The following is a 15,994-nucleotide window of genomic DNA, read 5'->3' as shown; positions in this document are numbered from 1 at the left end:
GTTTAATCCACTTTTTCTTTTTATCCCACTACTCTTCATCTCTCCTCATCCTCCTTCCTGCTCCTACTTTCCTTATCCTGGATTTCCTTCCTTACCTTGCCTCCTTCTCCCTTCTTTTCATTTTATCTCACTTTCACCCTCTTTCCTTTGATCCAAAACTTTTCCTCCCCTCCGCCCTGACCCTCCTCTTCCTCCTCTTCCTCGGTCTTGGAGGTGAGCTGCATGATTGGGCAGCAGGTTGGAGGGGTAGGCTTTTGGAAATCACATGGTTCACTTTTCCAGTCTGTGAGACGCCATTTTGGAGGAAAGTTTGGAATTTGTAGACCTGGGAGGTGCGGGGAGAAGAGGAGGAGGAGGAGGAGGAGGAGAAAAGAGGAGGAGGACAGGAAAAGAGAGGAAGCAGAGGAAAAAGAGAGGAGGGATTTACACTTAGAGAAGTTTGACACGAATGCAGAAGGCAGGCGGCGGTGGGAGTCAGGCAGAAGTGCGGGATAAAGAAGCCGTGCGGGATACAGCCGTGCGGGCTTGATGCGGTGCCACCGGGCTGGACTTTGGACTTTATTTCTGGATCAAGCGGCTCCGGACCGGATCTCCTCCCCGCCTGGCGCCCAGCCTGCTCGGAAAGTGTCTTCCAGCTGCATTTCCTCCAGTTAACGCGGAGTTTGGCGGCGGGTCCCGGCTGGTGAAAGCCAGACTCCTCCAGCAGCCTCCGCGGTCAGCCTGCGCGCTGCACGCCGGCGCAGGGAGCCTCTCCGGCGGGGAAGTCCAGCTCGGAGAGCCGGAGCGCCTTGTTGGCTCCTGATCTCTGTGTGCAGAGCTACTTCTTAGCGGGACTCCTGCGTGTTTGTGCGCCAGTTTGTGCGGAGAGTCGATCCCCCTGACAGTTCAGGTTGTTGGGCTCGGAGGGAACTTGTGTCGCCGTGGAGGGATTTCCTCTCCTGCCCGGACCCGGAGCGGTGACAGCGGATTGAACCACAGCAATAATCCGTACAAACCCCGTCCTGCGCGAGGAGGAGTGTAAAACGCAGCTCCACACCCGAGCCGAGCCAGACCAAACCATGCCAGTCAGAAAGAAAGGTAAGCCGCTTTCACTTCGCGGAGGAACCGGCGAGCTAGCGGGGCTAACGGCTGCCAGCTGGGGGGTCATGCTGCAGCCTGGTGGGGGAAACACTTCCACAAACACGGACATGGTTCAAAGCGGTGTGCACGGCCCTGTCCAGCCGTTCCGGGCCGTTCCGGACCGGGCCGGGCAGGTGAAGTGAGTTAAAGTAGGGCTAGCCCGTTAGCCGCTGCTGCTAACCAAGTTGTAAATGGGGCACCTTGTCTGAACTAAAAATAAACTCTGATATCAATAAAATATTTACAGGATCTTCCAGCAGCGCGCGACACCTGAAGTAAACAAACTGCAAAATTTAGAAAAATATTCTTATGAACTTTAAATGTGAATAAACCTAAATACTATGAATGTTATGCTGAAAAAAAATCTGAAATTGCACCAAGAGAGGCGAATAATGAGTTAACAACAACAACCTGATTAAACTGGATTTTATACCAGTTCAGTGTTTGCCAAAACCCTTCAGATCTGCTTTCCTTTCTCTGGTAACCTGATTTCATCCCACAGCTCCAGTCCTCTGAAAGTTTTCAGTCCTGAGGAGGGACTTTAACCCTTTAAGGTCCTGGTTCATCAGCCGGTGGAGAAAAATTGACTGATTTTAGATCAATTTCTTTAAACGTAGAAATAAACCTGCCTGATCATCTCTACCAGTCGGTTTGGGTATGTACAACCCAAACTGTTAAATTTCAACTATTATTAGATTTTTTTTTTTTTTTTTTTTTTTTTTTTTAAACATCTCAACATTTTACTAAAAAAGATTTTTCTTGCCTTAAACAAATAATTTACTTTAAACTCACATAAATAACCCAAAATAAGCATTATTGTACAAGAAAGATTCTTAATTGATCAACAAATGATCGTACAAACAAAGAAAAATATGTAAACATCTGGTTTTGTATAAAAACATGGAAAGTTAAAGGAAAAACTTCTTGAAGAATATTTGGCCTACAAATGGTTAAAAACTCAAAGGTTTTTTATTGGTTTGGTATTGAGAACTTGATAAATGAGATCTGAATGAAGGTCAGTGTATCAGGATCAGAAGCATCAGGTCCCCTCTGGGTTTGTAGGCCACCGAAACGTCTGAATCTGCAGCTTCCAGATGGAACAGAACCCTCTTTTATTTATTTTAAAATTTTTATTTTATTAACTGGTGCTGTTTTTTCAGCTGCTTTGCACATTAAATGCCACATTTCCATGTTACGAGCTGGTTGGTTCATTCATTCATTCACTCAATCTTAGTTTTTGATTGGAGAACTTATACATTCTAAAATTCTGCTCTAAAATGAGAAAATCAGTTAAAAATCTGAATTTCATTTGAATAAAATACTTCGCATATTTAGAAAAGATTTTACAAATTCGCAAAGCCCGCCAAAATGCTTCGGAGCCTGTTCAGCCGCTTTATAAAATATGCAAAACGTTTTGAGCTGTAAAATGAAATGTGTGGAGCATGCCATATATGGAACTTTGAGCAAAAACAAAATAACGGAACATGTTATGCAACAGAAGTGGAACGTGTTTCATAGCTAAACAAAACACGTCCCGTGTTTTAACGAGACACGGAGAACACGTCCCGCGTTTTAAAGAAATGCATAGAGCACGTCCCGCGTTTTAACGGAACACGCAGAACACGTCCCGCGTTTTAACGAAACGCGGAGAACACGTCCAGAACACGTCCCGCGTTTTAACGAGACGCGGAGAACACGTCCCGCGTTTTAACGAGACGCGGAGAACACGTCCCGCGTTTTAACGAGACGCGGAGAACACGTCCCGCGTTTTAACGAGACGGGGAGAACACGTCCCGCGTTTTAACGAGACGCGGAGAACACATCCCGCGTTTTAACGAGACGCGGAGAACACGTCCCGCGTTTTAACGAGACGCGGAGAACACGTCCCGCGTTTTAACGAGACGCGGAGAACACGTCCCGCGTTTTAACGAGACGCGGAGAACACGTCCCGCGTTTTAACGAGACGCGGAGAACACGTCCCGCGTTTTAACGAGACGCGGAGAACACGTCCCGCGTTTTAACGAGACGCGCAGAGCACGTCCCGCGCTTTAACGAGACGCGCAGAGCACGTCCCGCGCTTTAACGAAACGCGCAGAGCACGTCCCGCGTTTTAACGGAACACGCAGGACACGTCCCGCGTTTTAACGGAACACGCAGGACACGTCCCGCGTTTTAACGGAACACGCGCAGAACATTGTCAGCTTCTCTAAAATACAAAGAATTTGTTTCGCAACAAAAACATATTTTTTTCTTTAAGCTTAAATAGTAAAAATCTGCGTTTTACTTTGGTAATTTAGAGAGAACGTACACTGATTAGCCAAAACATTAAAACCACCTGCCTGGGCCTAAATGCCCCCCTCCTCTCAACGTAGGTTGCCATTCGCTGAAAGATGAATGAATGAACATCTTGCATTTTGTTTTACTTCTAATTAAAATGAGTTTTACTTTGAAGTCAGACTTTTTAAACATTTGCTTCAGATTTTTCTTTGATATCTTCTAATTTCTATTCAATAGAACACATTAGATTCTTTATCCAGTGAGTTTTAATGCGGCATTAACCTGAAACGGACCTCATGAGTTGCAGAAAAGAGGAAATATTTTCCGTCTTTGGCCTCTGCGTGTTTTCCTGGCAATAACATGTTGTAATCAGTTCGAACACGCTTGCGGAACCACATGACCCTCAGCATTGATGTGTGCTGAAGCTAATGGCTAGCTGTAGTGACGAAGTCGCCACCGCAGCTCCAGTTCGTCCTCCTTGGTCATAAAAGGTTGTTATTATTACTTTGTCATTTCAGTTAAAAAGAAGGTGAAGGTTCGGCAGAGAGTGATGAAAGTTTGATGTTCAGTCGGAGAGATCGGACCTCCTGCTTCCCTCAGCCGAGCCAATCCGCTGCAGAAAACTAAACTTTTGTAGAAAAGCTGTGTAGAACTGGTTGTTGTGGTGGGAAACTGTTCAGAGGTGTGAAAGTGTTTCTATCAGGATGTTTGGACGAGCTGTCATCACGTTGATCTAATCTGTCGTATGTCCGACTCATCCAGATGCACAGCGAGCCCTGCTGCTGCTGGAGGAATACCGAGCCAAGCTGAACCACACCGAGGACCGGCAGCTCCGACACTCCATCCAGAGGGTCATCGACATCTTCCAGAGCAACCTCTTCCAGGCTCTCATAGGTACGTCCCCCGCTGTCCCCACTGGGCTGCCCCCCCGCCGTCCCCACCGGGCCCCCCCCACCGGGCTTGGCGTATTTTCACCGTGACGCTTGGCGTATGGCACCTCGCTTGGCGTATTTTCACTGTAACGCTTGGCGTACGGCACCTCGCTTGGCGTATTTTCACTGTAACGCTTGGCGTACGGCACCTCGCTTGGCGTGTCTTGACCGTAACGCTTGGCGTACGGAACCTCGCTTGGCGTGTCTTGATCGTAACGCTTGCCGTATGGCACCTCGCTTGGCGTGTCTTGACCGTAACGCTTGGCGTACGGCACCTCGCTTGGCGTGTCTTGACCGTAACGCTTGGCGTACGGCACCTCGCTTGGCGTGTCTTGATCGTAACGCTTGCCGTATGGCACCTCGCTTGGCGTGTCTTGACCATAACGCTTGGCGTATGGCACCTCGCTTGGCGTGTCTTGATCGTAACGCTTGGCGTATGGCACCTCGCTTGGCGTATTTTCACTGTAACGCTTGGCGTATGGCACCTCGCTTGGCGTATTTTCACTGTAACGCTTGGCGTATGGCACCTCGCTTGACGTATTTTCACTGTAACGCTTGGCGTACGGCACCTCGCTTGGCGTGTCATGATCGTAACGCTTGGCGTACGGCACCTCGCTTGGCGTGTCTTGACCGTAACGCTTGGCGTATGGCACCTCGCTTGGCGTGTCTTGACCGTAACGCTTGGCGTACGGCACCTCGCTTGACGTGTCTTGACCGTAACGCTTGGCGTATGGCACCTTGCTTGACGTGTCTTGACCGTAACGCTTGGCGTATGGCACCTCGCTTGGCGTGTCTTGACCGTAACGCTTGGCATACGGCACCTCACTTGGTGTTTCTTGATCGTAACGCTTGGCGTATGGCACCTCGCTTGGCGTATTTTCACTGTAACGCTTGGCGTATGGCACCTCGCTTGGCGTATTTTCACTGTAACGCTTGGCGTATGGCACCTCGCTTGGCGTGTCTTGACCGTAACGCTTGGCGTATGGCACCTCGCTTGGCGTGTCTTGACCGTAACGCTTGGCGTACGGCACCTCGCTTGGCGTGTCTTGATCGTAACGCTTGGCGTACGGCACCTCGCTTGGCGTGTCTTGATCGTAACGCTTGGCGTATGGCACCTCGCTTGGCGTATTTTCACTGTAACGCTTGGCGTATTTTCACTGTAACGCTTGGCGTATGGCACCTCGCTTGGCGTGTCTTGACCATAACGCTTGGCGTATGGCACCTCGCTTGGCGTGTTTTGATCGTAACGCTTGGCGTATGGTACCTCGCTTGGCGTATTTTCACTGTAACGCTTGGCGTATGGCACCTCGCTTGGCGTATTTTCACTGTAACGCTTGGCGTATGGCACCTCGCTTGGCGTATTTTCACTGTAACGCTTGGCGTATGGCACCTCGCTTGGCGTATTTTCACTGTAACGCTTGACGTACGGCACCTCGCTTGGCGTGTCTTGATCGTAACGCTTGGCGTACGGCACCTCGCTTGGCGTGTCTTGACCGTAACGCTTGGCGTATGTCACCTCGCTTGGCGTATTTTCACCGTAACGCTTGGCGTGTCTGTACCGTAACGCTCACTGTATGGCACCTCGCTCGGCGCAGCCTTATGGTGACATACGGTAAAATTCATCCTGCAGCTGCAGTAAAGCAGCTTCTTTGGCCTTTGTGCTCTGAACAGAATACGTTGTTTTTCTACAGTGGTGGATTATTTCTATGCATTTAATCCAGATTTTATCCTCAGTATTTAATATTTGCGGCCACCGTGAGGGATGATGGCACATGTTCCTTCAGCGCTGAGGGTTTATACATCAGTGGGGCTTTTCGACCCAGCTAGTTCCAGAGCTGGTTCAGAGCCAGAACCAGACTTGGCACCAGTTCTTTGGCTTTCGACTGCATGACCACCGGCTCCTGGTTCTCCAAACTGGTTCTATCCTGGCACCAAGTCTTTGCTGCGCCAGAGTTGGGAACCGCTTCATGTTGTGTGCGTCTGCAGCTGGTTGCTGGGATATCTGGCCAGAATATGAGCGTTAAAAGTTTTTTTTTAAATTAAAACACATGACAAATCGGTAGAAGCTTCTACATAACCCGACCCCAGTGAGGAAGCTATATAATATCAATAACAATAGTAACCCATGAGCAATACAATAACAACCCCGTATATTAGTGATACCTGTATAAAAATATGATCCCCAATGTGTCATTCTAATCAATGATGGAGAAATGCAGTAAGAATAACAATAATATTAATAATTATAATAATTATAACAACAATTATATCAACAATAATAATAATAGGAAAATCCGGTTTATGCAAAATGTCTTTATTCTAATAATCAGTTATAATGATGGAGTAATGCAGTAATAAGAACAATAATAACAGATTAGTTTAACAGATTTTATTCCTGGAGATCAGACAGAGGAGCTGGACGCAGCGGCACTGAAACGACCCAAAAGAACCATTTCCAGATCCTGGTTTCTGTTCTTGGTGACGGGCCGGCGATGACGCAGCACCGACCCGACTCTGTCGGTCGAAACCAAACCAGTTCTTTCCTGGAGCGGAACCACCTGATCACTGGTTCTGGTACCAGCACCGGTTCTGCTTTAGGGAAAAGTCCGATGTGTGATAAGACATCACAGAGTCGCAGCCGAACACGAGTCGGTAAGGTTTGGCGTGAGCCGGTGGTGAAAGACGCCCTGAATGCAGGTTTCTGGCTGCCGGGTGATCCTGCCAACGCCACGCAGTGGAGCCGTTTCTACCAGCTGGTGTCTGAATGAAGCAGCTCACCCCGCAGGTTTGGGGGTGTCTGCCGTCGACACAGGGCGGTTGCGGGGTTAACGGATCCGAGCAGCAGGAATGCGGCGTGTTTAACTTTCCCAGGACTGAATAGAAGAGAGCAGGAAGTGGTTAAGATTCACCGAGCGGAGGAAACGGGCCGCCGGCGCCTCTTTAGCATGGAGACCTGCTGCTGACAGAGGTCACCCGGATTCTGTCAGGTTTCCAGAACCGGTCTGGACGATCTGGTCTAGATGATGTGGTCTGGGCGAGGTGGTCTGGACGATCCGGTCTGGGCGATCCGGTCTGGGCGAGGTGGTCTGGACGATCCGGTCTGGGCAAGGTGGTCTGGGCGATCCGGTCTGGGCGATCCGGTCTGGACGAGCCGGTCTGGACGAGCCGGTCTGGACGAGCCGGTCTGGGCGATCCGGTCTGGACGGTCTGGTCTGGGCGAGGCGGTCTGGGCAAGATGTTCAGCCAGAGCTCGCTGTTCAACACGCGGCGAGCTGCTCGTCCTCGTCTGGCGAGCAACATGCAGCATAAAACATACCGATCCAGTTCCGTACCACCAGGATCCAGTCCCGTACCGCCAGAACCCCGATCCAGTCCCGTACCACCAGGATCCAGTCCCGTACCGCCAGAACCCCGATCCAGTCCCGTACCGCCTGAACCGGGCTTTGGGACTTGTGTCAGTCCCGATGCTGTTTTATTTTCTGTTTCCTCGACGGCTGGAATTCCTTCCGTTTCTGTTCCAGTCCGCAGGTTCCTGGTTTCTGGTGAAGTTCCCAACATCTTCATCACTTATTATTTTCCTTCCCTCCTCATCCTCTCCTCGTCTCCGTTCCACTCCACATCTGTGTTTTTGTGTTTTTAGTCGTGTGTAACCGACGTCCATCTTTATTTCCAGTGTATTTATCAGCAACAAGGAGAGTTAGCGTTAGCATTAGCGTTAGCTTCAGCGTTAGCGTTAGCTCCTTTAACCTCCTCGACAACGTGACGTAATGAAACCAGCTGATCTCTACGGTAGAAACTCCTTTAGAAACGCAGTTTATCAGGTAAAACTGTCAGATTAAACACCATGCAGGAGGATTTCATGTAGATTCTTTCTGAGGACACGAGGACAGTTTCAGAGATCTCCATCCTGATGCCCTGGAGGAGGATTTACCGCCAGGAAACTCGCCTCCATCCCAGTGTTGGAAGCTTGTCGCAGAAATAAAAAGTCCTCCGGCTTTATGAATCCTGAAATTTTCTCCCTTCTTGGTTATAAATCTTCATGTTAAACGTGTCATTTCTACGTATTTTACAAAATAAAAGCCTTTTTATGTCTGGTTGAGTTCCTGTAAGCTGGTTGGATTTAATGAAATGAACAGAGTTGTGTCTGAACCTGAATTTCTGCTGGTTTTCATCTGGATCGCCTGAATCTCTCTGGTACAGGTTCAGGTCTGCGCTGGTTACATATCCAGGATCAGGTCTGCACTGGTTTCAGATCCAGGATCAGGTCTGCACTGGTTTCAGATCCAGGATCAGGTCTTTGCTGGTTTCATGTCCAGGATCAGGTCTTTGCTGGTTTCATGTCCAGGATCAGGTCTTTGCTGGTTTCATGTCCTGGATCAGGTCTTTACTGGTTCCAGGTCCAGGATCAGGTCTTTACTGTTTCCAGGTCCTGGATCAGGTCTTTGTTGGTTCCAGGTCCAGGATCAGGTCTTTACTGTTTCCAGGTCCAGGATCAGGTCTTTACTGTTTCCAGGTCCTGGATCAGGTCTTTACTGTTTCCAGGTCCAGGATCAGGTCTTTACTGGTTCCAGGTCCAGGATCAGGTCTTTACTGTTTCCAGGTCCAGGATCAGGTCTTTACTGTTTCCAGGTCCAGGATCAGGTCTTTACTGGTTCCAGGTCCAGGATCAGGTCTTTACTGGTTCCAGGTCCAGGATCAGGTCTTTACTGTTTCCAGGTCCAGGATCAGGTCTTTGCTGGTTCCAGGTCCAGGATCAGGTCTTTACTGTTTCCAGGTCCAGGATCAGGTCTTTACTGGTTCCAGGTCCTGGATCAGGTCTTTACTGTTTCCAGGTCCAGGATCAGGTCTTTACTGGTTCCAGGTCCAGGATCAGGTCTTTACTGGTTCCAGGTCCAGGATCAGGTCTTTACTGGTTCCAGGTCCAGGATCAGGTCTTTACTGGTTCCAGGTCCAGGATCAGGTCTTTGCTGGTTCCAGGTCCAGGATCAGGTCTTTGCTGGTTCCAGGTCCAGGATCAGGTCTTTGTTGGTTCCAGGTCCAGGATCAGGGCTTTACTGGTTCCAGGTCCAGGATCAGGTCTTTGCTGGTTCCAGGTCCAGGATCAGGTCTTTGCTGGTTCCAGGTCCAGGATCAGGTCTTTGCTGGTTCCAGGTCCTGGATCAGGTCTTTGCTGGTTCCAGGTCCTGGATCAGGTCTTTGCTGGTTCCAGGTCCTGGATCAGGTCTTTGTTGGTTCCAGGTCCAGGATCAGGTCTTTGCTGGTTCCAGGTCCTGGATCAGGTCTTTGCTGGTTCCAGGTCCTGGATCAGGTCTTTGCTGGTTCCAGGTCCTGGATCAGGTCTTTGTTGGTTCCAGGTCCAGGACTGGAGGCTTGATCCCGTTCTGCGTGGTGACGTTCAGGTGATTATCTAGAACACGGAGAACCCTGCAGGACTGTTGGGTTCTTGTGACGTTGGAACCAAACTTTTTGGTTTAAATCCAGTTGGAGCCGATGATGATGATGATGATGATGATGAAGGTGATGATGATGATGATGATGATGGCGGATCTTCCTCAGCCAATCGGATCGGCTGCAGTGGTGGGAAACGTTCCCGCTCCACGGCTCTAATGAGCGTTCTGTTGGAGTCTGGACTCGTCGCCGCCGCTCCGTCTGATGAGAGGAGACTCCGCTCGCGGCGAGTTCTGGCCGGACGGCGTGATGAAGAGTTTAACGAGACGAAGACTAATGTTTCAGATAAAAGCAAATTAAATCTCTGCAGCAGCTCTTTTCTTCAGGCTTTCCTACACGTGGCTTTTACTGAGCGCGTGCAGAACCAGGTTCCGGGTGCGTTTGTCACGCTCACCCTGACGTCTGAGCGGCCGATGTGAAATGGAATTCTGCCGTTTCCAAACCCCCCCCCCCCCCCCCCCCCCCCCCCCCTCCCCTCTCCAGACAGAGATGTCTGCAGCAGGCGAGCGGCGTGTAATCCCTCCGAGGACACGATGATTACCCCCCCGTCTCTAATCCCACCCTCCGCCATCGCAGCTGATTGACACAGCGCTGCCAAGTTTCTCCTTCCTCCTCTGGCCTGGTTTCTCTCGGACAGATGGCCTTCCTTACATCTTTTATTCCGATAAATCGCACGTTTCCCGTGGTTTTAACCGAACTTTGATCATTTCGTTGCGTCTGGAAGCTGCAGGCTTCACCTGTCGGGTGGCTTCTCTCCGTGGATACGAAGGAAGGGAAGTGTAAATCAAGGTGTGATGGCGGTGACCCCTTCAGGGACACCTGGCTGCTTATTCCAGCTGCTCCCAGCCCAGATGGGAGGTGTAATCCCCCCAGTTCACCTCCCAGCTGGATGGGCAAACCTCTGGAGGGAGGTGCATCTTCATCAGGTGCCGCCTCCTCTTCCTCTTCTCCCGTATCTCGGAACTACGCCGAGAGGAAATTCCCAGCAGCTCGTTGGTTTTCCGAGTTGTTTTGTTCCGGAAAATTATGAAGCAAAATTATTTCAGATGTTTGATGTTTGTTTTTCAGTGCGTTGAACTGTCTTGTACACATGTTGTATAATTCAACCCGCCTTCTGTCGGGTCATGTGGAGACACGGTAATGTTTTAACACGTCTTAACTGTTTATGACGATGAACTTTTACATTTTTACACGACTTTAAATATTTTGTCTGGTTCGTTAATTTTACACGAAGTTCGTTTTCCTGCTTTTAAATGGATCCTTTCCGAAATGTGGTGACTTTTATTCGTTTTTCCCTCAAACAACCGAAACAAAAACAGTTTTTATCGCGTTATACCTGCGTATGGTAGAGTGTGGACGGCGCTGGATGTTCCTGCGACCATTAAACTAACCGTTAAATGTAAAGAGGTTGGATAATAGTTCTATTGTCTTACATAAAAACGATCCTGCCACTCGCTGTGTTTTGTGACGGTTTTTCTGAAAATAAAAGCGATATTTTTAAAATGTTGACACAATTGTGACGTGAACAGCGCCTAATTCGTGTAAAATCTCCACTTTGAGGCGGATGGAGACACGAAACGAGCTGCGTTTTTTTTAACCGTCTTCATTGTAAGATGAAAGAACTCATCCAGAAGCATCTTTACGTGAAGCGAGCTGGTCATGTGACCCCCGCGTTACGTCCAGCAATGCGTAAACGTGAAAAAAGTTTCGTACTTTAGCGATATTCATCTGGATGGCTGCGTCTGGAAAAATAACCACTTTAAGAAAGCGTAAAAACTTTTCAGCGACATCTGAGAGGTTATTATGTTTAGTTTTTAACTGCAATTTTCAGGTTTTTACGTAGTTCGTATCGTTAGCGTAGTCGGAATAAAAAACAGATCCTTTCTCAGCTTGGCAGCCGTCAGAATCCTGAGTGTCACAGTGACGTTAATCTGGATCGCAGAGCTGGGTCGTTCGGGTTCATGACCAGAGGATGCAGGGTTGTCGCCAAGGTGACGAGCAGCTAGCATCCATCCGAGTCCCCGCCTTAAACCGGTCCGGTTCCGCCTCAGCCCTGAGGGACTGAGATACTGCAGGTTTAATAACGGATCAAGGTGTTGATGTGGCCTGGAGTCCGAACCGAGATGGCCCGGAGTCCGAACCGAGATGGCCCGGAGTCCGAACCGGACTGAGATGCTGCAAACCTCAGCGAGCCGAGCGGATCAGAACCCCTCCGGAACCACCATAGAGTCCGATAATGTCCAGAAAAGCTGCTGCGATCATCACGCTGATGCTGAATAAATGATGTCCTGAAGTTGATCTGCGTTTTTCCAGCTGCTGAGTTGGCGCTTCTGAAGCCCGGACTTCGTTTCCATGGCAACAGCTTGCCGCCAGGAGACAACTGCTGACTCGTCAGCCTCACGACAACCAGCTGAAACTTTTACAGGAACATCTGTCCGCAGCGGCGGCGGCGGCGCCCACTCCGGAGGATGTTTTCCTGCTTTCTGAGCAGGTCTTCACAGCGAGAGCAACGGTTTTCCTGATCCCCGCCACGCACACTCGGGAGAGGTTCAGTGTTTTCCACAGAGAGCGGCTCTGATGGCAACGGGCGCGGTCGGCAACAGCAGCTGCTGTCAGGCTAAATGCTCGACGTGATCACACTCATTCAGCTCATCTGCAGACGGCACATTTCTCACTAATTCCATTTCCTCACGTCAAAAATAACCTAAGATCCGCTTCTCAGAGGACCAGAAGCAGGCTTGTGCAGAAGTTCTGATCCGTCTCCGTTGTGGATTTACTGGAAAACCGGAACCGGCAGCAGATTCACAGAAACACGAAGATAAACGTAGAAAAGAGTCGAAACTGCAGCCGGTCCAAATCAGACGACTGCAGTTCAGCAGCTTTCTTCTTCAGCACAGCCAGAACCGACTCAGGGAGATGGTCCGGTTCTGGGGAAGATCCGGGCCCTCTGTCAGACCTGCTGAGGTCCGGGTTCTGGGGAAGATCCGGGCCCTCTGTCAGACCTGCTGAGGTCCAGGTTCTGGGGAAGATCCGGGCCCTCTGTCAGACCTGCTGAGGTCCAGGTTCTGGGGAAGATCCGGGCCCTCTGTCAGACCTGCTGAGGTCCAGGTTCTGGGGAAGATCCGGGCCCTCTGTCAGACCTGCTGAGGTCCACGTTCTGGGGAAGATCCGGGCCCTCTGTCAGATCTGTTGAGGTCCAGTTCTGGGGATGATCCGGCCCTCTGTCAGACCTGCTGAGGTCCGGTTCTGTGGAGTCTCTGGTCCTGGTTCAGAACCAGTTTTTTAGCCTTATGTTTTCCACATGTCCAGTTTCTGCCTCCATACTGAGATAGGCAAAGTAGCAGCTAACAGTCAGCAGCTAACAGCTAGCAGCTAACAGCCAGCAGCTAACAGCCAGCAGCTAGCCGCCAACAGCCAGCAGCTAGCCGCCAACAGCCAGCCGCTATCAGCCAGCAGCCAGCCGCTATCAGCCAGCCGCTAGCCGCCAACAGCCAGCCGCTATCAGCCAGCAGCCAGCCGCTATCAGCCAGCAGCCAGCCGCTATCAGCCAGCAGCCAGCCGCTATCAGCCAGCAGCCAGCCGCTATCAGCCAGCAGCCAGCCGCTATCAGCCAGCAGCCAGCCGCTATCAGCCAGCAGCCAGCCGCTAACAGCGAGCAATTAGCAGCCAGCCGCTATCAGCCAGCAGCCAGCCGCTATCAGCCAGCAGCCAGCCGCTATCAGCCAGCAGCCAGCCGCTATCAGCCAGCAGCCAGCCGCTATCAGCCAGCAGCCAGCCGCTATCAGCCAGCAGCCAGCCGCTATCAGCCAGCAGCCAGCCGCTATCAGCCAGCAGCCAGCCGCTATCAGCCAGCAGCCAGCCGCTATCAGCCAGCAGCCAGCCGCTATCAGCCAGCAGCCAGCCGCCAACAGCCAGCCGCTATCAGCCAGCAGCCAGCCGCTATCAGCCAGCCGCTAGCCGCCAACAGCCAGCCGCTATCAGCCAGCAGCCAGCCGCTATCAGCCAGCAGCCAGCCGCTATCAGCCAGCAGCCAGCAGCCAGCCGCTATCAGCCAGCAGCCAGCCGCTATCAGCCAGCAGCCAGCCGCTATCAGCCAGCAGCCAGCCGCTATCAGCCAGCAGCCAGCCGCTATCAGCCAGCAGCCAGCCGCTAACAGCGAGCAATTAGCAGCCAGCCGCTATCAGCCAGCAGCCAGCCGCTATCAGCCAGCAGCCAGCCGCTATCAGCCAGCAGCCAGCCGCTAACAGCGAGCAGTTAACAGCCAGCCGCTAACAGACAGCAGTTAACAGCCAGCCGCTAACAGACAGCAGTTAACAGCTAGCCGCTAACAGACAGCAGTTAACAGCTAGCCGCTAACAACTAGCAGCTAGCAGGAAATCACATTGTTTTCTTTTTGCTGGTTTTCACACCTAAAACTAAAGTAATGGGATCAGTTTATGTGAAAATCCAGTTTAAACCAGTTCCAGGTTCTCTGTTGTATCAAATTTTTTGTATTTAATAAATGAAGAAAGTCTTCGTCTGTTTTCTCGGTGATGTGAAACTGGAGCTTCCAGACTGGTTTCCAGTCTGCAGACATGTCTGCGTCCACATCGACCTTTAACCTGCTGCTCCTGGAGGATTAAAAATGGTCAAAAATAGTTTTTCATGTTTGATTCCCAGAATAAATCTGCTGACCTGAGTGAGCTTTAAGACCTTTAATCAGATTTTTACTCGGAGAGAAGAGATTTACTTTTTTCTCTGATTGCATGAATGTTGCTCCTTCAGCGGACGGGAGAACACTTCACTGCAGCCAGGAAAACGCAGCGCTGCCAGCTCAGACCTTAACCAGTGGCAGGACGTAAACAAACCCGGACTTCTCTGCAGGTTCTGACTGTAAAAACGTTCCTGAGTGGACCAGAACCACGGCGTCGATGTAAACCGGACTGGTCCGACAGTCGTGGAGACGCTAAAATCTGTCTGTTCCAGCTGCAAACGGGAACAAAGAGACGGTTTATTTTTAGTTCAGGTTGATGTTCGCAGCTATTTTCAGTCTTCAAAGACTTTTACGTCAGAGAGAAAATCATTTTTCATCAGGAACAACTTCCCACATCTGGAGTGCTGGGCTGGTTCCGGTTCTGAGAGTCTGCTTTTAACGGGTCCCGTCCCAAACTGAGTTGCTCGTATTTCTGCTCATTGAAAATGACGTGACATTCCAAAACAAACAAAATTAAAACCGCAAGCGGTGATATAGGCCCTCGCACCATGGCGCCGCTCGGCATAATGCCACCGCCTCCCCTGGCAACATCCTTCCCATGCCTCTCTCAACCTAAAGTGCAGCCAGACTGCACTTCAGGCCATTTAGGCCTTATGAAGGGTCACTTCCTGTCACCAAGGGGCGGGGCTAACTTATAATCTATTTATTGCCATGCACAAATGTGAAGGATATGACTGGCATCATCTGTAGCAAATTTGGTGCAGGTTGGTTGTTTTTTGTGGGAGTTATGTCAGTTTTCCTTTTCGTTGCATCACATCTGCTTTGCTGCCCCGCCTCTCCTAAATGATATCCCCTATTAAAAGCAATAACACAACTATTAATCACACATGTCTCTTGAGCATCCTGACTCATTTGGGTTAAAGTTGGATAAAATTCTTAGGAGGACTTCCTCAAAATGCATGGCAAAGAAAATGACAAAATGACCCCAAATATGTCACCTTTTTCAAAATGGCCGACTTCCTGTTTGATTTAGCCCATATGTCCAAGAGACTTTTTTGAAGGTACTGGAATGGTCTACAAGTGTGGTGAATTTTATCCATGTCAGTCAATGCAGTGGGCGGGGCTGATTGATTGAAATATTGTAGGGGGCGCTATGGAGCCGTTTACAATCTTCTCCACTATATTGTAATTTTACTCTATTAAGGACATAACTGTCATGACACATGGCAAGTATGGTGAAGATCAAAGGTTTCATGGCTTTGTTAGAGATACTTCCTGGTTCACGATATCAGACACTTCTTGTTGCCAAGGGGTGGGGCTAATTCATAGTCATATTATTGCATTGGATATTTTGTTCGTCATGGGACTGGCATCAAATGTGTCGATTCCTGTGCTGATATGTTGTTTTATGTGGGAGTTTTAGCAATAGGTTTTTGTTAATGAGACATCAAACTTTGAGGGCCTGCCCCTCCTAAACTAAATCTTCTATTAGAAGAAATAACACAACTTTACATCACACATGCCT

General features: G+C 49.9%; 1 protein-coding gene across 10 annotated transcripts in view; it reads left to right on the top strand.

The window, feature by feature from the left end:
• The first annotated feature begins 380 nt into the window (after positions 1-380).
• The window catches only part of dlg1b (discs large MAGUK scaffold protein 1b), a 110,020-nt gene continuing 94,406 nt past the window's right edge, over positions 381-15,994 (top strand). For all 10 annotated transcript variants that reach the window (XM_079243542.1, XM_079243550.1, XM_079243548.1 and 7 more), the window contains exons 1-2: positions 381-1,077; positions 4,159-4,290. In XM_079243542.1, the coding sequence (XP_079099668.1) occupies positions 1,059-1,077; positions 4,159-4,290 (151 nt within the window). In that variant the 5' untranslated portion in view covers positions 381-1,058. The remainder of the gene's footprint in view (positions 1,078-4,158; positions 4,291-15,994) is intronic.

Source organism: Telmatherina bonti (genome assembly GCF_933228915.1).
Source record: "Telmatherina bonti genome assembly, chromosome: 7".
NCBI lineage: Eukaryota > Metazoa > Chordata > Actinopteri > Atheriniformes > Telmatherinidae > Telmatherina > Telmatherina bonti.
This window is presented reverse-complemented; position numbering and strand designations above follow the sequence as displayed.